We start from the raw sequence: 20,625 nt of genomic DNA, 5'->3' as shown, positions 1-20,625 counted from the left end.
GGCATTCCTTATTGTTTTTTCTATTTTATCCGTTGTTTTGTTACTGTTGCTACTGCCTTATGCTTGTTTTTGCCCACATTTTTTTTTGTATATCTTGACTTTTTTCATGCCCAAGATTGTGACTAGGAATTACCCATTGTTTGACCTGCGAGCATGATTTTTGTCTACTAAGTTAGTTATGATATTGCTATATTGATATAATCTCTACTGTTTTATCTCTATTAGGCTAAAATAATTATGATTAATGAAGTTAATCCTATCTTGTTTATAGTAGAATTGATTAAGTCTAAATGCAAATAGGACACTTAATACAAATGTATGCTAAATTTATTTTCATGACTTATAGATAATTGCCAAAACTTATTTTTGACACTTGATTGTTTTTCCTAGTCCTCCAAAATTGAATTTATGTTTCATTAAAAAAATAAAATAAAACAAAATATGAAGATTCCTTGGTTATGAGCACAACTTAAAACATGACTGATTGAGTAACCGGGGTAGGGTGCTTGAGTTGTCATCCTACTTCGCGTCAAAAGGTTGTGTGACGTGTTACGTAAAACTCCGCTAACCGAAATTAAACAAAAAAAAAGAGTGTGTTAGGCTGAATAACTAGGTGGGGTGCTTGGGTTGTCATCCCACTTCGCGTCAAAAGGGCCAAAACATTCTTAACCAAATAATAATAATAAAATAGGAATGTGTTAGGCTAAGTAACCGGGGTGCGGTGCTTGGGTTGTCATCTCTCTTCACATCAAAAGGGCCAATATATTCTTAAGAAAAAAAAACTACGAAAAAAAATAATTGCATTTGGGGACTAAGTGTAGAACAAAAGGGTGTCTTAGTAAGTTTAGTAAATTATCTAATTTTCATGAAATAATTCAAGTCGATTTAACTTTTGTGTGTTTAAATTGGAGTACTTTTTCGGTTTTACTTAAAGTAAGCTAAGGGTTCTCTTTATTTTCATAAGCATTATGCCTAATTTTTATAAAAATTTGGAATGATACTTCTTTCATGGTAAAATCTAAATTACATAGTAGGATAAGAACCATACTTGAGGGCAAGCATTGGCTAAGTAGAGGGGAATATGATAATACTCTAAAATGACATACTTTTATATGTTAATTACATTTAAATTTTGTGTATGATCCTACTAATTTGGGCTTTTTATGGTTTTTTATCTTGTAGGGATTAAATTGAAGGCAAAAGGAACTTTGGGGGAAAAAAAACATGAATTTAAAGACAAAAAAAGTCAGCATGCAAAATAGAGAAGAAGTGATGCCGAAAATTCAAAGTGCAAAAGACTTGGGCAAAAATTCAAAGAAGAGATTTATGAACAGAAGACTCCATTTAAATTGGAATTTTATTTTTAGGATTATTGTTAGGATTATTATGATATTATTTATATTTAGTTTTAAATTATATTTTTATTTATCTTTTAAAGTTTAAATAGGAACAAACTAGGTTTTCTATGTACTATAAATAGGGGATGGAGTGACATGGATATTCACTCATCATTTTTTGTAGAAAACTCTTTCTCCCTAAAGCTCTTAGCTTTTTGTTCCTTTTAATTTTCAATAAAATTCTATTCCATTAAACTTATTTTTTTCCCGAAAAGCATGAGTCACTAAACTCATCTAACTAAAGGTTATCGAGATTCTTCAGAAAAAGGTTCAAGAAGCTTAGAACCAACACTTAGCATTCTCAACGGGTATTCATTGTTTCTCCACATTACCAGACTGATGCTTCCGCCCATGTCCTTCCAAAAAGTGATCTTTTCATTTTGTGCAAAGGCGGTCACTTTTTATGTTTTGGGAAGGTTACACGGTTTGTTAACTTACTGCGTCAGATGTTGTCGAGCTCAAGAGACAAAATGGCGTGGCATTCGCTATTGAGAAATGATGATCTAGTGTAAGACGGTCCCACAAAAGTGACGGTTGGCTAGAGTCTGGTTCCTCTAAATCGTAAGTCTAAAATCTAAATGGAGCTGGTGGTCATAGGCGTCCTCTTCCATTATAACTGGCTTATTTTGTTATGAGAAAAATCACCTAAAAGCCTAGGATTGAACCTAAGGAGGATCAAGCTAACCGGATGCTGGGATCCCTTAAATCGAAGAATCCATTTCCTCAATTCTGTTTCTTTTTTCAATTTCAATTTCAATTTATACAATTTCAACTCATCCATATTTTTAATTCTGTCTTTTTTTTTTAATTTTTCTCAAGTACGTCGTTTTTCTTGGGTACAATTGTGCCCAGGATTTCGAGGAATACGAAGTTGTAACAATCTAGTCCTTAAGGATTTGACCCTACTTCCCTTATACTGTTCTTTTCGCTATGTCATAGGGATAGGTTATTTTTGGTGATTTCAATGACACACCAAGTGAGATCCGTTTTAAGATATGTTATGCAACTAGGTACGTATCTCTCTAGCATTTAATACCACTACCATACCTCGTTGCATTACGCGTCCCAGCCATTGTGCATCTTCTCCAAGGCCTTTTGTTTAGCTATCCACGCCTTGTGGTACAAAGACGTATAAGTGAATTGGCTACAAATATTGGCAATTAAAACCGACACGTTAGTCCTTCGATCCGTTTTCACCATCGATAGTATTATGCTCGCGATCATATCCGAATTCAACTTTGGATTATCCCATGAAATACCTATAACCCCACTAGTACGTAAAAATAATTGGAATAACCTTAAACCTAAATAAAACCCTAAAAACCCAATAATAATGTACTAGAGGCAACACATGTATGTAGACCGGTGAACTTTTAATTGTCCATAACCCCGTCTTCTTCCTAATAGAACCTATGATTTTCCATGAGCAGCTGCCGTCTTGCATTGTACATTTCCCTTTGAACTTCTCAGATTTGGATTTAACCACGTGGAGGTTAACCTCGTTCTTGATGCTGTATCGTTTCAATGTTGCGAGAAAACCAAATTTATTGGAATACTCCCTACCCATTTCCAAATCATAAAAATAATCATAAATTAATTTTTATTTTATATATATCATACTTATTTGAAAGGAAAAGTAGAAGTAGAATTACATGCAGAAATAAATTGTTTTTATTACTATCACATAATAATTAATAACATACCTAATATTTCTGTATCATTTTATCTAATGAAATGCTAATATATCATTATTACTTTTGATACGATAATGATAACAAATATATTACATAAACACACAAATATTTATTATTTCTTCTCTTTTTATTTTATTCTTTCTTTTTCTAACTAAATAAAATTTAAAACATATTTAATGTATTATTTAAAATTAAGCGCCGAATGTGATTAGATTACCTTATGGAAATAAATTTTAAATTATGATTTTTTTTTTATTTTTTACTTTTATCCTTAAATTTAATCATTGCACATTATTTTTTTTGGTAATAAAAAACACAACAATGTTACATCTTATTAAAAAGATAAAAAATGTCTCTCACTTTATCCTGTTGAAAAATATCCAAAACTTCATTAGGAATGGTATCAAAGATTTGTAAGCTTGTTTTCCACGTAAGTCTCAACTTTGCCAAGTGATCTGTAATAATATTATCTTCTCTAGGTATATGTTGTAGCCACTATTGTCCTTCAGTTCTCAAAAGTCGTCATCCCCTTCTAAGCATTGTAATGCTTGAATCTTCCAATCTATTATTAGTTAGGGCAGAATCACTTCTATATTGTCAGATTGAATTGTAGCCCGTTTGTATCCTCTACTAAGTAGGATGAGAATCCCATCGAGAATACCTTAGAGTTCACCTTCAAAAGGTGTGTATTAGCCTAAGTGACGGTTGAATCTCAAAATCCAGTTTCCGTCTTGATACTAAGCCACTCCGCCAATAGAAGTGTTTCCTGTGTAAGTTAAAATTTGAATAACATTAGTATAAATATGAAACATTTGTAATAAATTATACCGGGAATAAATTTTTTTATCAAACCAATAGGCAATTTATAGTAAATGAAGTTGGTAAATGAAACTCACTAAAGCAAGTAAAAGGTTTAATTGTCTCCTCACTTAAAATAACTCCTTAGAATTAGTGGTACATTGAGTTCTTTATAGATTGTACAAATTACAAGACAATCATTCTCTGATTAACATGGTAATATAACCATCCAAGTCCTTCTACAATAAGCAATTTAATTGCTACTTAAATATCACATCAATCCCTCAACTAATGCCACCAAAATTCAGACCTTTACTATACACTTAATTTGAGCAGAAATATTTCTGGAGTTTTATTAATCACCTAGGAATTTACAATCCATGTTTCAGAATTGTGCTGTTACCAACCAAAATTTTGAAATTTCAATTTTAATTAAACGATGAATGTTAAATTTGTTAAGTTAAATTATTTTTAAAATTTTATGCGACAAAAATATTACCACATATGCAATACCATGTCAAAAATTATTATTTTCACATAATACTCACAAAAAAATTATGCCATTTTAGTTAATTAGTTTAACGACTATTGTTGGAGTCAAAGATCAAATTTCCAAAATTCGAAAATTACAAGGACAAAAATATCCAATTGTAGAGCGTAAACTAAGCCCACAACCTATGATAGTATGGGACTAATAGTAGAGCTTGACCTAAAGGATTTAACTACTCTGAAACTCTAAAATTCAAAAAATACATGAACTAAAATTAACCAAATTTAATTAAAGAAACTAAATCCGTAACTTATACATGGTTAAAAGACTAATAGCCAAATTTAACCTATTATTTCTACTATTTATAATATATAGGGATAAAGTAATAGTTAGTTCCTAGATATGACAACTTTTCCTATTTTGGTCCTTGAATTTTTTTTCCATATTAGTCCCAAAATTTGGAAGCTTTTTTTACTTTAGCCATTAAGCTTGGATTCTACTAAGATGTGATGATGTGGTAAAAATTTAAATTTTTTTATTTTTCAAAATTTTATAAAAAAAGTTAAAAATTTAAGGTGATAATTTAACATAATTTTAAAGTATGATATTATCACATATTAATGAAATTTAAATTCAAGTTTACCAAAGCTTAAAATTAAGGGTAAACTATTAAAATAATCAATTTTTATTTACTTTAGGTTACATTTTAGTCACTTATGTCTGAAATGTTACGTTTTAGCCACTTACTTTGTCGTGTTGTAACATTTTAGTCACTAAGCTGTTAGTTACCGTTAATGGTGTAATTGTAAGCTGACATAGTACATTAAATCATCATATCAAACAAAAATTTTAGGTTAATTTATACAATTGGTCCCCATATTTTTTTTGTTTTAAGCAATTTATTTTTTTCTTTTATGTTGTTTTAACTGTCCTTTTTTTTCTTTATTTTTCATTTTCTTATGCTTCTCCCTCTGTTTTTCTCCCTTCTCCATTTCCTTTAACGTAGTTTTTCCATGTTTGCCTTTTTTGTTAAAACTAGTCCCTATACTTTTATTTTTTTTGAACAATTTAATTTTTTTCGAATGAGGCAAGCTTGTGGGCTAGTTTTAATAAACGGAAAATATAGGAAAATTACGTTAAAAGAAATGAAAAAGGGAGAAAAACGGAGGGAGAAGTAGAAGAGAATGAAAAAAAAAGAAAAAAAAAGTTAAAAGAACATAAAAGAAAAAAATTAAATTGCTTAAAAGTTAAAAGAACATAAAAAAAATTAAATAGCTTAAAATAAAAAAAATATAAGGATCAATTGTAGAATTTAACCTAAAATTTTCATATGAAATGATGATTTAACGTGTCATGTCAGCTTACCGTTACACCTTTAACGATAATTGACGGTTCAGTGACTAAAATGTTACAACATGATAACGTAAGTGACTAATATATAACATTTTAAATATAAGTAACTAAAATGTAATTTGAGACAAATAAAAATGAATATGTTGATAGTTTATTCTAAAATTTATGTGAAGAATTGTCTATTATATATTCTTTTAGGTTTTCCAGTGGTATTAAAAAGGAATAATCGTCTATCCCAGTGCTGCTACCGTCAGAACATGGGCCAAAAGCTCATGGCATGAATTTATGGATTACCTAATGGGACACCTACTTTGGGTATCTTACATAATATTTTATTCATGTAAAAAAAAATATAATTGATTTAAAAAAAATAAATACGTTAAACAATGTTTAAGTTTGATGATAGACTTCATGTATTATAGTATTAGGCAATTTTAAAATAGGAGAAATGATAGTATAAAATTATTATTTCAGGTTATTCTGATAAATCAAATTTTTTCAAATTTTTTTTGGAATAGATGGGTTATTGGTGTTTTGAATGGGAATCTCAAGTGCATAGAAAAAGATAGGATATGAATATAGAAGAAGAGAAAGACATGAAAAATTATGGTGAGATGAGAAAGATGATGGGTGTGCTGTGATAGTGATGAATAGCGGCAAGTACGACTGCAGATTTTTTTTTCAGTGAGATTACAGATAAAAAAAGACCACACTATTTATTGGTTTGTTGGGGCATTAATTATATGATACATAATACTGGTGAATTAGGTTAGCATCGCATCACGGAAAGCCAAAATAAGGTGGTGAGCATGAAAAAGAAAAGAAAAGTTAATGTACTGGTATTTATTGCAACAGAAAATTAGAAATTCACACATTCATATCATAAAGTAATTAACAAAACATATAAATAATAAATTAACAATTCCTCTCTTAATTTTAACAATTTTCTTCTTCTTCTTTTGTTGCTACATTTATTGCATGAGGTACTGCTGGGGAACTTGTTCACACTAACCACCTTCATTAAATGCGTAAAACAATGCAAGATAGCTTAAGGATGATGGGGAGCAAAGGGTGGCAAAGGAGGCCATTTTCCGAACTTGGGGTGGTGGTGGAAATACTTGGGAGGAATCTTAGGGAGAGGAGGCAGCTTAGGAAGAGGAGGGTGGTGGTGGAAATACTTGGGAGGAATCTTGGGAAGAGGAGGTAGCTTAGGAAGGGGAGGGCATGGCTTCTTAGGGAATGGAGGGATCTTGGGAAGTGGAGGGAGTGGCTTGTAAGGAATGGGAGGGAGGGGTTTTGGATTGTAGGTTGGAACAGGTGGTGGAAGTGGCTTCGTATACACTGGAACCCGGGGAGGTAGTGGTTTGTTGTATACAGGAACTGGAGGGGGCTTGTAGATTGGAACCGGAGGAGGGACTCGTTTCTTGTATACCGGAACTGGAGGAGGCTTATGGACTGGAACTGGCGGAGGATGTGGTTCCGGAACTGGAGGAGATTTATAGACTGGAACTGGGGGAGGACATGGTTTCTTGTATACTGGAACTGGAGGTGGATGTGGTTTCTTATAGACTGGAACTGGAGGAGGATGCGGTTTCTTGTATACTGGAACCGGAGGAGATTTATAGACTGGAACTGGTGGAGGACATGGTTTCTTATATACTGGAACTGGTGGAGGTTTATAGACTGGAACAGGTGGAGGATGTGGTTTTTCAACTGGTGGAGGTTTATAAACTGGAACAGGTGGAGGATGTGGTTTTTCAACTGGTGGAGGTTTGTAGATTGGAACAGGTGGAGGATGTGGTTTTTCAACTGGTGGAGGTTTGTAGATTGGAACAGGTGGAGGATGTGGTTTTTCAACTGGTGGAGGTTTGTAGATCGGAACAGGTGGAGGAAGTGGTTTTACTGGAACTGGAGGAGGTTTATAGACTGGAACTGGTGGAGGTTTATAGATTGGAACAGGTGGGTTTACGGGAACTGGAGGGGGCTTGTACACCGGGGACGGTGGCGGAAGAGGTTTCTTGTAGATAGGAGGGATTATTGGATAATGGTGGTGGAAGCCTTTGAATGGGGGAAGTGGAAACTTGGGCAAAGGGGGATGGTTCCACTTAGGCATGGGAGGAAACTTAAAGTGAGGCCAAAAGAAGGCAGAAGCACAGGTTAGAGGTGAGAATCTGAGCTTTCCTTTTAACCCAAACTCGTGTTTCCCATCACTACTGGACTTCAACACTAACTTGGTCGACTCCAAGCCATCATGGGCGGGACAAGGTGCTGCCGATACACTGTGAAGCTGTGCATAGCATTCTTCCTTCAGTTCCCCATTTTCAACCAAATCCTCTGGAACGGATACTTTAAAATTGCCTTGTTTATCAAGCTCCCCTGATCCTCGTGTTTTGAAGTTCTTCCCATTTTCGGGCATGCAGTCTATGTTTACTCGTAGCCCTGTAAAAAGAAACACAAATTAATAACAATAATATTATGGATATCATCAGTGTTAAAGTAACCCTACATAATACAAAAATAATGCTGTCCCGTAGTCCTACTCGAGCTCAATATATGCATGCATGCATGAGTAGGTGATCAAAGTACGTACCTGAGAAAGCCTGGCTAATCTCCAAGTTATTCTCTGCACAATCTGCACACTCACCAGCCCCGACAACCTCGACTGTTTTAGCATCGGCATTGCAAAAACTGGCAACAAATAACAAGGAAGCAATGAAGCACACAAGTGCGCCTCCTCGAAACGGGAGGATCTGCATGGGGAACCTATGCTTTTTTACAGTCCCTCCTCCCAACGATTTAGGAACCCAAATCAAAATAATATCAGCTTATTTGCAGCTGCCAAGCACATAACAAAATAATCTTTGAGTGATGATGATCAGATTGCATATACAGAGGCTTTATTATATAATGATCTTAAAGGGAATCAAATGCAAAGCCTCACCGACACCTCACTTAAAGCCTCACATGAATTGGGGACCCCCTCCCCTTTTGCTGTTATATGGTTTGAAAAAGAAATGTGTGCCACGCCAGCTTCATCGTGCAAATGACATTATCTTTCATTCAATGAGTTCTCAACTACAAACAGGCTGTCTGTTTAAACCTACTTACTCACTTTCATAAATATAATCTTTGCTTTGCTTATACATGATTTTTGGTTGAATTACAAAAATGTTCATTACAAAGCAGCATACAACTATCAAATCAGTCCTTACAAATATTAAATTAAATCTTATAAGTCTCAACTTTCTCACATCCTTGCATAGTTTTGTATACAAAGTTGACATCTTCACGTGAATCAACCAACTAATGACTTCAATTGTCCTATATGTTGAATTGCTTTTTCATTACTGTCAATTTTTTTTATATCCACTTTTATGATTCATATTAGACGATTGTGATTATTTTTCCTAATAATATTATAAACTTAAATAAATTCAAAATTTCAGCTTATGGAGCATAAAGCATAGACTAAAATTTGTAAGATATTTTATTTATTTATTAATGACCTAAACTTGGGACCATAGCTACCATTGCATGTGTCGTTGAGAGAAGTGATGATGAAGCAAGAGACTTAAATAGGCTACCAGCTAAATTGAAGAAAATTTCGAATTTACCCTTACTTTTTGCCATCAATGAGATTTTACTAGCTTTGCCAAAACTGGCATGTTAATTTAGATATGATAGCTTTTGAATAATTCTCATGTGCAAATCACAAATAAGCTGAGCTTTGTGGTTGATTTATTAATGCACTAATTAATAAAATCCATGAAGCAACTATTTTAAAATTGTAAATACTGCACAACATATATACTTGGTAATTTTTAAATTATAATTACATCTTAAAGTAGTACTTATTTAGATAATTGTTATACATGCTCATTATTAATTATAATAAAAAATTAATTTAGATTTTATTTAAATATATTTATCACGAATTTAAATATTATTAAGCACGACTAACTATCAAATGAGATTCATTCGGGTGATAAATATTAGAGATTTTAATTGTTGTTCGATAGGATAGGGAAAGAAAAGAATATTGTGAAGGTTATACAATTGAGTCCAAGTTAAATGAATTTATTTATAAAGGAAGTTTATAAATTTATTAATGAAAGGGATATTATTGTTTTTTTGGTGCACTAATCTTTACATTTAACCAAGTTCGTGATATATGGCCTTGACCTCCTAAAATGGATAATTTTCCATTTAAACTCTTTATAATTTATATAACTTTAAATTGGCAACAGTAAAATTATATTTTACCCTCTAAAAAATAATAAAAATTATAAAGATATATACTATAAAATGATAAAATTACATTTTCACTATTATAAAAATATACAATTTAATCCCAACCCCTCCAAAAAATTTCTGAGTCTGTTACTGAATATAGTTATTTATTTTATTTGGATTACTTAAAAATGTTGATTGGTTGGTGGTTGAGCTTTTATGTTGATTTGCATTAGTTTCTATATTAGTGTTAAAGAGTGCTTTGTTATCCGGTTTCGTGTTGTGGATTATAAGCTATTAGATTAGGGCATTATATTCAATAAAGAATTATTGAATAAGAGGTTAAAGTCCCCTCAAACCAAGGATCTCTTTCAGTCTACTTCGTTTTTCATTAATAAAATTTATATTTAGTTGACGAAAAGAATTTTTTTTAGGTATAATGAAATTTTTGGTTCTCCAATTTTATAAAATAAAATAGTAATTTTAGTCTTCCATTTAAATATGTTTGTTAATTTTGTTGTTTTTGCATACATGTGGATGACATGTTAGTATTTAATTAATTTTTTAAAAATTTTAAAATAATTTTAATGATTTTTTATTTTTAAAAATATTTTTTGAATTTTTAAAATTTTAAAAAATTAATAAAATGTTGATGTGTCATCCACGTAGTAATCAATATGTATGCCATGTCAGCAAAGTGAAAAAACATTAACTTTTTCATCTATTTTAAGATGATTTGATAAAAAAATGCAAGTTTAAAAGCTAAAAAAGACAATATTAAATGAAAGGTTAAAATGACTTTCTTTGTAAAGTTGGAAGGTTAAAAAAATTATTATGTTTTTTTTTACACCGATTGTATTTTTAGTTATTTATTATATATTTAATAATTAAGCAAAATTTACTCATTATTATTCACATTACCTATTTTAATTGCCTAATACATTATGAAATCATAAACATTAGTTAAATTATATTTGCTTATATTATTATCTTTATTATATAATTTTTTAATAATATATAAAATTTTAAATTAAATAAAAATAGAATTATTTTAATATGAATTGATTCATGAATTTATAAATTATATAAATTACTTTATTTCACAAAATATTGTTAATAATAGTATTTTTATTGCATTGATATTATTTAAAACATATACTATTATATTCTTCACGTGCAACACACGAGTTAAAACTAGTACTTAATGATGCCTTGAAAAGATAATAGATTTCGACATTTGTTTTTTGATCATGAATTTCGATAGTTATTTTTCAGATAATTATAGGTCTTTATCTGATAAAAGGACTGTTTGTAAGATAATAGTATACTTAAATCAACAAACATGATCACATCAAAGAAATTAATTTTTCTTTTTATAAAAAAAGCATAAAGCTGTTGATAAAATCTTGAAAAGAATTAATGTTGAAAATATAGGTACAAGTCGCATAATAAACGTGGGGTCAAAAGACTACTGAATTTGAGCAAATTAGGGACTATTATGATTTATTATGCACCCTAATGTTTGGTGAGATGAATTGTGAATGATATAAATTCACAAACCACAAATGATAACAAAGCAAAATTGTAAATTTATTGAAGCAATGTTTTAGAAGTCACATTCAAAGATGTGGAGGGTTTTAATGCCCCAAATTTAGGTAATATCTCATCACCTACAATTGAATTTTATATAGTCATACACTTGGGTACTTTAAATTAGTGGTCGAAGTTGGACCCATCTTGGACGACTTTCATTTTAAGCCTAAAACAAGATTTTGCGACGATGGATGATTTTAGCATATCCGCAAGTTGATATTATTCCTCACATCTTTTTTAAATATCTATATTTAAAATTTTATTAAAAATATTATTCGAGTAAATTAAAAATAACATTTTTTGTAAACAAAATTGTAAGAATAATACGACGAGATCATTCATCATTAAAAATACGATTAGTCTTCAACAAAATTTAAAGTCCCAACCTTTATGCTCCATCATGTTTAAAAATAAAGGATGATACTACAAACAACAATGTTATTTGGACTGATCTAACAAAAAATTGACCCACGAATTAGTACAAAGCTATTAAACTAGATTTTATATTTTTTTAAAATTTGTAATAAATTTGTTTACTTTGAACTGAACGAACAAATCAAACCAAAAACTGATGATCTTAACGGTTTGACTATCGTTCCCGTCCAAGAAACATCGACCAACAACCATTAGACTTTGGAATCTTTTGAGAGAGAAATTGTATAGACCAATCAAGCAAAACCCGGAATCCATGAGCAAGAATTTTTATCTACCACAACCTAGAAAACAAGAAGCAAATGTTGGTGGGTTGGGGGCAAGAAAATATAATGTTATCCGGAAATTTTCCTCAAATAAAATTGAACCTTCTGCTTCTTACCTTTTTGCTTCAAAAAGGCTTAATTTCACATGCTACAACAGCAAGGTATGCCTTTTCCTGGCCTAATTCTCAAACTACTTGTGCCTTCACTTTGAAATTTTCCAAATGCCTAGCATGTGTTGCAATAGCCTAACTTCAGAAACACTGCCCCATCTACTTCTTTTTCTTTGATTTGGAAGCTGACTGAGTGTAAGCAGTTCCCTGAAAATTAAGACATCCAAATCAGGAAATTTTCAGCTAAACCCTACTAAGATTGTTATTTAACTTATTTAAGACAGAGGTCCATAATACGAGTAGTAGAGGGTGAACAGACCGAAAAGAAAAAAGAGAACAATAACTGCACTAGAAAATTATGGGAAGTAAATGACGATGCATAACCTGAAGCCATTCATCCAATGAGGCATCAGTAGTCCCAGTTCCGACTTCCACCTTTGGAGCATTCTTAGTTTTCTAGCAAAAACAAACAATAAAGGCAAACATATTAGGTTCACTCCGCAAAAAATTAAAAATAAGAAATACAAGAAACATGAAAAAATAGATGCAAGCACTTTTCCTTCTGTCTCTCTCTCCTTACAAGTATGCATGCAATAATAAAGTAATCTTGCAAGTGCAAAAACAAAAAAATTTACAAATACTTAACATTCACAGCACAATAGCTTTCTGGACAATTTGAAATAGGTCAATCATGCTAGGACAATGTAGATTTGACCCCATGTATACATGGTGGGTGTGCTCTTTTCTACGAGATATCCATCAATATTTTCATTCAGCAAAAGGCCCTGTTTGATTAGGTATTATAACAAATAGTTTGGAGAAAATGTTAATCCTGTCTCATGCATACTTTATTTTAGTACATAGTTACTAGAGTAAATTAATACAACTGAAGAAGGTGGCACAATTACAATACCTTTGTAGTAAGCTGAAGTTGACCATGAAGCCATAAGGCGAGGAGAACAAGAAGTGCAATCCCAAGGGTAACAAGAAAAACAGACTCAACACTTAGGAAACCACCAGCCTCAACAACTTCAACGGTACCATTGTAGAATGTATTTTGGTATGGTTTCTGGTGAATTTCATAGACAATCGTACCCACAAGATCAAAAGTTCCGGGCTGCATCAATGTTTTAGACATGTAAGCTTAACTGCAACACTGTCCTCACAAAAAGGTATTTATATAAAGTTCTACAGCATAGAACTCCCCGAGTTTTTATTTACCTGTAAGTACCTGCTAACAGCAAACATGTAAGGGAAAGTAGCTTGCACTGAAGGGGACACAGATGCTTTGTTGAAGGTCTGTATTAAAACAACACACTTTCAGTTACAAAATTTACATGCAAAAGTCACAAGGCGGTTTCAATCCAACAACATAGGCCATAATGTTTTAGCAATGAAGAAGCTTAAGATCCTTTTCAAATAAAGCAAGAAGCATTTTATAGGGTTTAGGCTTTAAGGTAAAGCACAAAAGAAAACAAAAAGCCAAATGTCAGAACCAGCAGCAAAACATTACAATTGCACAGTGAGCAATTAGAGTATGATATCTATATACTGTATTGATATACTCAGTATAATCACAAAATCAGTGTAGGGTCTAGCCTGAAAGTTAAAGACACAGCAAAATCTACATTGGTAACACACTCTGCCAATGTTTCTTAAACCAATCTAAATGCAAGTTCAACATCCATCTTCATATTATTGGGCAAAAATAATGAACTGCACTATCACTGTTAAAGCTCATTAAGTAGGTAAGCAGTAGCAAGAGGAACACAAAGAATCAGTCACAGCACATAAAACTCATCACTAGCCACATGTTTGATAATGGATATTTAAGACATTCAATAAAGATACCATAGATTTAGTCAACACCTTTTAACCAAGTAGACAACAAAATAGGATAAGCAGCAAATAATGATCTAGAAGAAAAAAAAAAAACAATGAATGCATTAACTTAAAAAAAACTAAAAGGCAAGATATTCAATAATGTAAAGTTTTTAAATTAGGAAATGACAGAAATTAAGAACAGAAATCAATCAAAATGAAAACTGCACTAGATACCAAAGCATGAGTTTTAAAAATATTACCAGAACAATATTATGAAAACCTATGATTACCTGCGCTGTAAGATTTTGTACAAGCATTCGATGATCGAAAGGGAGATGAACACTTGCTTGGATTGCAATGCTATTTAAAGGTGACCCCTAAGCATAAGAGAGGACTGGCATGGCTAATGCAAAACTGGTAAGCATTGAAATCTAGCAAATGAACTGAAGAAGGACAGATAAATTAACTTATTTCAACACATAACATCAAATTGCATTGTAAAAAGAGCCAGTAATGTTGTGAAGACAAACTAATTACCAACATTTTCCATCCCAACTAAAAGTTCAGTCTCTTCTCCAGCCACAACCACTGCCAAGAGAGAAGGGGGGGGGGGGAAGAGGTTAACCATTTCCAATCAAATAAAAATGCACATCACTCACAAAATCATACATCGAAATGTTCTTACATTTCGCACTATTTTTGGGGAAAATGCATACAGTTTCAACTCCCGGCGCTGGGCCAAAATTCCCATCACCAAAATCCTGAACATCCTCGCCAACAATCCCAAGCTCACCTCCTTCAACAGCTTCAGCAACATCTACGTCTGCTTCTGATTGACACCTAGCAACTATCACACAAGAAAAAATTCAAGTCACAACATAATTTAAAACAATATTGACAATTTATTTATCTATTTATTAATTTATGATCAACAAAAGGTAAACAAAAAAAATGCAACAAACAAATTCAACTCTGGAAATACTACTTCAAGAATGTTACAGAAAAGAGCATCAAAGTAGTTGACAAGCATTTTAGCCAAAAACGAGAAGTGCTTGACAAGAACGCTTTTCGTTGCCTTTTCTTAGAGCAAAAAAGAAAGCTAAATAACCACTTAAGTATCGGTAGAAAAGGTAGAAAAACGATGGCCAAGCTTGTCTGTTTTCTGAAAAAGAAATCAAATGAAAATGAAATGTCAAGGGCATGCAATGCAACCAAGATTTAGAAAACAAAGAAATCACGCCAAAATCACACTTACCGAATCATGAATCAAAATAAAGAAAATCAATTCAGATCAAAACAATGGGACGTAAGAATGCAAGAGGAAAATCCAAAAGTAAGATCCAGAGTCGGCGATAGGTAAGCAGAAATAGCTATTTAATGTTTAATCAAAGAGGATAATAGATTTAGATCTGAAATAGTAATTTACAGACCTTGGAGAAGAGGAGAGGCAGCGAAGAGTAGAACAAAGAAGAAAACCCTGAAACATTCCATAGCCATCTTCGAGAGTTTCATATTTGGTTAAAGAAAATGATGGTAATAAAAAGAAAGAAATGATGGTCTGCAAGAAGGATGTACCAATGAAGGGTGGCTGGCTGACGTTTCCAACGCCAATAAATTATATCAGACCCAAATAACAGAGAGCTGAACACAGATCAAGTCTGCCATTTTCTCAATCGCTGCTTTAAATAACACTGCCCACTAGAGGAAATTCTAAAAACAGCAAAAATTTATATTCCTTTTTGTATTACTTAAAATTTAATAACTAATATTATGTTAACTTTTAAGTCGTTAAAAAAAAAAGAGAAGTAAAAACTGTTTATTGCAGTCTATCCTATCATTATATCGTCTAAATATTACATCATCAACAATAATAATTTTTAATGACTCAATTTTTTGCTTATATGGAAGTAAATTGATCTGCAATATCTGAATTGACTGACTTATTTATGACTCAATAAAAAAATAAAAAATCTACATTAAATATAAATTTAAAACAAGATAATAAAAACTTACACTTATATATGAGTTTCAAACAATATTTTTTTGTAAAGAGGGTACTCCTCCAAGCACCAAAGTAGAAAAATAGAAAAAAGAGTAACAACAGTTTGACATTGACTTTTTTTTTTGTATTCAATCGAGGTGAAAAGTAAATAAGACCTCTATAGATTACCAACATTGAAAGAGCTATATCTCATAAGTACTCCTTTGAGCTCAAAGTACAGACAAAGTAATAGTTGTTTGGTAGAAGTTTCCAATAGGCAAAGCACAACAACATGGAGGAGAAACCGATAATGGTGAAAACGACTTCAAATGCATTCAATCCGCTAATAACTATACATTAAGAACTAAGTCCTCAATAATGCACTTAGTTTCAATAATGACAACTAATTTCAGTTATACAAATAACAATTAATTTAATCGAAAATATTAACCCCTGCCTACTTATTGATCATGTTAATATGACATTTAAAGAACAAGGTGTTTTTAATGCATTTTTTTTAGAATTTGATAAAAATTGTATTAAATGTAAAAGAATTTTCTATAATAATTAACCTATGCTTATAACTAGACCCTTAATTTATGGACTAGATCATCTCCACTCTTTTTTCTTTCCTAGCTTGATAAATTAATCTCATTGTTCTTACAATTTCACTGCAATCAATAAGTAACAAGATTTATATACTAAAGGGAAAAATGTAGTAAATAGAGAAAAACCATTGATTCACTAGTAATATGATTTGATAATTAAACACTTGCAATGACCCCATCTAAAAAGTCATATATTTGTATTATTAATTTATGATAAATCATAGTTCTACCTCTAATCATTCAGTGATAGACAAAATTTGTGGTTCACATACATGTGGAACAATGAAGAGGAAATGCTGAACATTTCTTTAATAATTTTCTTTTCAAAAGGAAGAAAGGGTGATTAGAGTCAAACCATATTCACAATGTCTACAAGGAAACGAAGTATGCATCCGAAACCGACTTTCTCTATCAGCTTTTCATGGATCTTAAGGCACTAATCACTTGTGGTGCGATCTCCTGTCGACAATCCTCTATATACATACTTGGAAGTATTCATAACAATCATATATGAACTACAAAACATGTGTACCTATAATGAAAGCAATTGTTTCCCCAAGAGCTATAACATCACTAGGCAAAATGTTCAACATTGAGGACAACAAACCTAGTAAAAGATTTAGTCACAAAACGCAAATTCATCAAGTGCAGATGCTTCAAGCTATTCATTAATCAATAATAATGTAGCATTCGATGCAACAACAATTGTGCATGTAACAACCCGCTTTTTTATGGTGTCAGAAATAGTGATTTCGGGGCCACAAATCCCACGAGTGAGTCCGTAAATATTACTATTTAATATTTATAATAAATCTTGATTTGATAATTTATTTTATTTGAATGAATAATTAGGTTCAAGTGGTAAGTCCTTAAAGTAAAGTGGCTTTAGAAAATGAGGTTTTGGGACCTCCTTTCTATAAACCAAGCTCGAAAATAATTTATTAAATATTTATAGGGTGTTATTAGGGTCATACTAAGTTTGGTTAAGAAAATTTAATGTTTAGATAATTAATTAATTGAAAAGGACTGAAGTGTAAAATACGTAAAACTTAATTGCTATAACTTTATTTGTATTAAATGAATATAAAAGCATGAATTAAAGGATTTATATGGAATTTACCTTTTTAGACCATAGTGGACGGTTCAAGGGTTTCAAATATGGAATTTTAGTTGTTTACTTTAAGGTTAATATAATAATTTAATAAATAGATCTAAAACAAAAGAAAATAAAGCATGTGTCTTCTTCATTTTCTATCTTCATCACCGAATAGGAAAATGGAAAACTCCATTGTTGGCTTCATAAGCTTCGGCCAAGCATGGTTATTTGCATGTAAATTTAATTTTCACCTAGTAAATTTTATGTTTTTGAGTTCGTGTTAGCTTAATCTAGTTAATCCGAAGTCAATTTGTAAAATTGATATATGTATTAGTTTAATCTAGCTATGCCATAGATGAATTTGATATATATTTTAAAGTTTTATGATAGATTGTTAAGCTTGGATGTTAAATAAATATATTTTGTTAGAAAATTTTTGATGATTTTAAGGCACAGTGACTTATAAAATTCAAGGAAAATAGTGTAAATTGATGATAAATATGGGCTGTTACAAGGCTAGGTAATAATCGGCTAGCATGAATTTTAATTAAAAGTGGTTAAATTATAAGTTTTGGGTTTAGGAATTAAATTGTAAAAAAGATAAACTTTGAGGGTAATTTTATAAATTTTCATTGTTAAGGATTAAAATTTAACTTAATTATTTTAAATGTTGGAATGAGATTAATTGAAAAAATATAATTATTTAGATCAAGAAATGACTCGAACGGACATAAATCACAGAAAAATCAAAGTAGCGGATTAGGCGTTAGATTACGTTAAGACATCGTTTTGGTACAAGTAAGTTAGTATTATATATATTTTATATTAAAATCCTTGATTTTTTTTACTCTAGTTATGTTGTTTGTAATTATATAATGTTGGTTGATGGAAATTAATAATGCAATTGAGTTAAACATGAGATATTCTGTCAGGCCTTGAGCCTAACAGGCTTCGTGCCGGAGTATTGTATCAGGACTTGAGCCTAGCAGGCTTTGTGCCAGTGTATTGTATCAGGCCTTGAGCCTAGCAGGCTTTGTGCTAGTGTATTGTATCAGGCTTTGAGCCTAGCAAGCTTCATGCTGGTGTATTGTATTAGGCTGTAAGCCTCGTAGGCTTCGTGTCAGTGTATTGTATCAGGCCTTGAGCTTAGCAGGCTTTGTGGCGGTGTATTGTGTCAGGTAATTTGTATTGAAAATATTATTTCAAGTATCAGATGTAATTCAATATGGTTCAACGGGTAAGTAAAGATTAATGGAAAGACATGTATTAAATTTAATGTTACTAATGTTCATATGAAATGGAAAGATAGATAGGCATATATGAAATAAAAAGGATAAGAATTTATCAGGTGATGGATGAAATATACATGGAATTCATTTCTTAATATATGCTATGTTTTATAGATGTTATGTTTACTTATTATCTATTAACTATGTTGATTCAAATGAGAAGAATGTGTAATGGATATATATATATGTGATAGATGATGTATAAAGCCTAAATGCTTATTATTTATATGCCATGATTTACTTGGAACTTAAATGTAATGTTATATTTACTAACCTTATGAGGTAATGTGTATAGGAAAGGAAGTTTGGCATATGACATGGTGAAAGTATATTTGATTGTTTAATTTAATATGTTCGGTAAGTTTAAGTTTCCTTTTATACAAGCTTACTAAGCACTAGGTGCTTATATAGTTATTTTCTTTGTTTTGTAGATCATCGAAAAGCCTGATCGGTTGAAATTTTCGTCGGAGCACAATCACACTATCCATTGACTATTTTGGTAGCTTTTGAATAATTTAGACTGATGGTTATAAATGGTATGTATAGGGTTGTATGTTAATTTGTAATGTTTTGAGCCTATGCTTAACATACTTGCGTATATATATATGTTTTGAAATTAGTTGGAATATGCTTGTGTTAACAGGTGAGTTTGGTCTCTTATGTGTGTCTTGTGAATGAATGTGACTAAGTGATATAATTTGAGAATGAAGTAACTAAATTGTGAATGTGTGATGTATGTTTTGGCATGTATAAGGCTTAATGAATAAGTGTTACATATATGTTATTTGGTCAACCTAGTTTGCTTATGCCTTTTGTGTAAATGTTTTTGTTTGGGTTTATAAGGTTTTGGCAAGATGTTTTCTTGATTACTTTTAGGTGTATTGTAAATATATGGCTTGAGACATGCTTATATATGATTGAAATGACTAATGATGCATGGTTGTAATAATGCATGTTTAAGGTAAGGTATGTTTTAGAATTAGATGAATTGGTGTGAATTGTGGTGCCTTTGAATGGCATATTGGTTAGAATTCATAGGTTGATTGATTTAGCATGAATTGAGAGTGATTTGGACAAATGAATACATGTGTAAATGATGTATCTTGTTGGACAAGGATGGGTATTTAAATGGTTTGGTTTGAGGGTTAATTTTGGTGCACATAGCCTAAGATACGGGCTGTTACACGACAGTGTGCCACGCACAACCAACCCACACAGCTTTGTGTTTATTAAATTCTAGATGCAGGATGAATCACACAGTCACAATGAGTTACACGGCTATGTGACCAAACTTCGAATACCCATATGGCCTGAGTTATGTCACATAGCTGTGTGACCCGTGTTTTCAAATTTTTTAACTTTTTTTGAAATTTTCTGATTTGTTTTAAATTAGTCCTGGATTGTTCTCGAACTATTTTTAGGGCCTAGAAGGCTCGATTTAAGGCTCAAATCTGTATGTTTGCT

At 31.5% G+C, this 20,625-nt stretch overlaps 1 protein-coding gene and 1 pseudogene across 1 annotated transcript; both read right to left on the bottom strand.

Moving 5' to 3' along the window:
• Positions 1-6,550: 6,550 nt before the first annotated feature.
• Positions 6,551-8,698, bottom strand: LOC107916702 (extensin-1). The gene is made up of 2 exons (XM_016846051.2): positions 8,323-8,698; positions 6,551-8,171 (listed from the first exon to the last, which is right to left on the bottom strand). The coding sequence occupies exons 1-2, from the start codon at positions 8,486-8,488 to the stop codon at positions 6,781-6,783; spliced, it is 1,557 nt and encodes a 518-aa protein (XP_016701540.2). The 5' UTR covers positions 8,489-8,698; the 3' UTR covers positions 6,551-6,780.
• Positions 8,699-11,898: 3,200 nt separating this feature from the next.
• Positions 11,899-15,756, bottom strand: LOC107917003 (translocon-associated protein subunit alpha-like; annotated as a pseudogene).
• Positions 15,757-20,625: the final 4,869 nt, after the last annotated feature.

Source organism: Gossypium hirsutum, chromosome A01, assembly GCF_007990345.1.
Source record: "Gossypium hirsutum isolate 1008001.06 chromosome A01, Gossypium_hirsutum_v2.1, whole genome shotgun sequence".
NCBI lineage: Eukaryota > Viridiplantae > Streptophyta > Magnoliopsida > Malvales > Malvaceae > Gossypium > Gossypium hirsutum.
The sequence above is the reverse complement of the archived record's forward strand: the minus strand, read 5'-3'. Positions and strand labels throughout refer to the sequence as shown.

What these genes read in the sequence shown, in the direction of transcription:
- LOC107916702 (XM_016846051.2), bottom strand. Translation starts at nt 8,488, where the DNA reads ATGCAGATCCTCCCGTTTCGAGGAGGCGCACTTGTGTGCTTCATTGCT. An exon ending in GATTAGCCAGGCTTTCTCAG is followed by an intron (nt 8,172 to 8,322) that starts GTACGTACTTTG and finishes TTCTTTTTACAG; the next exon opens with GGCTACGAGTAAACATAGAC.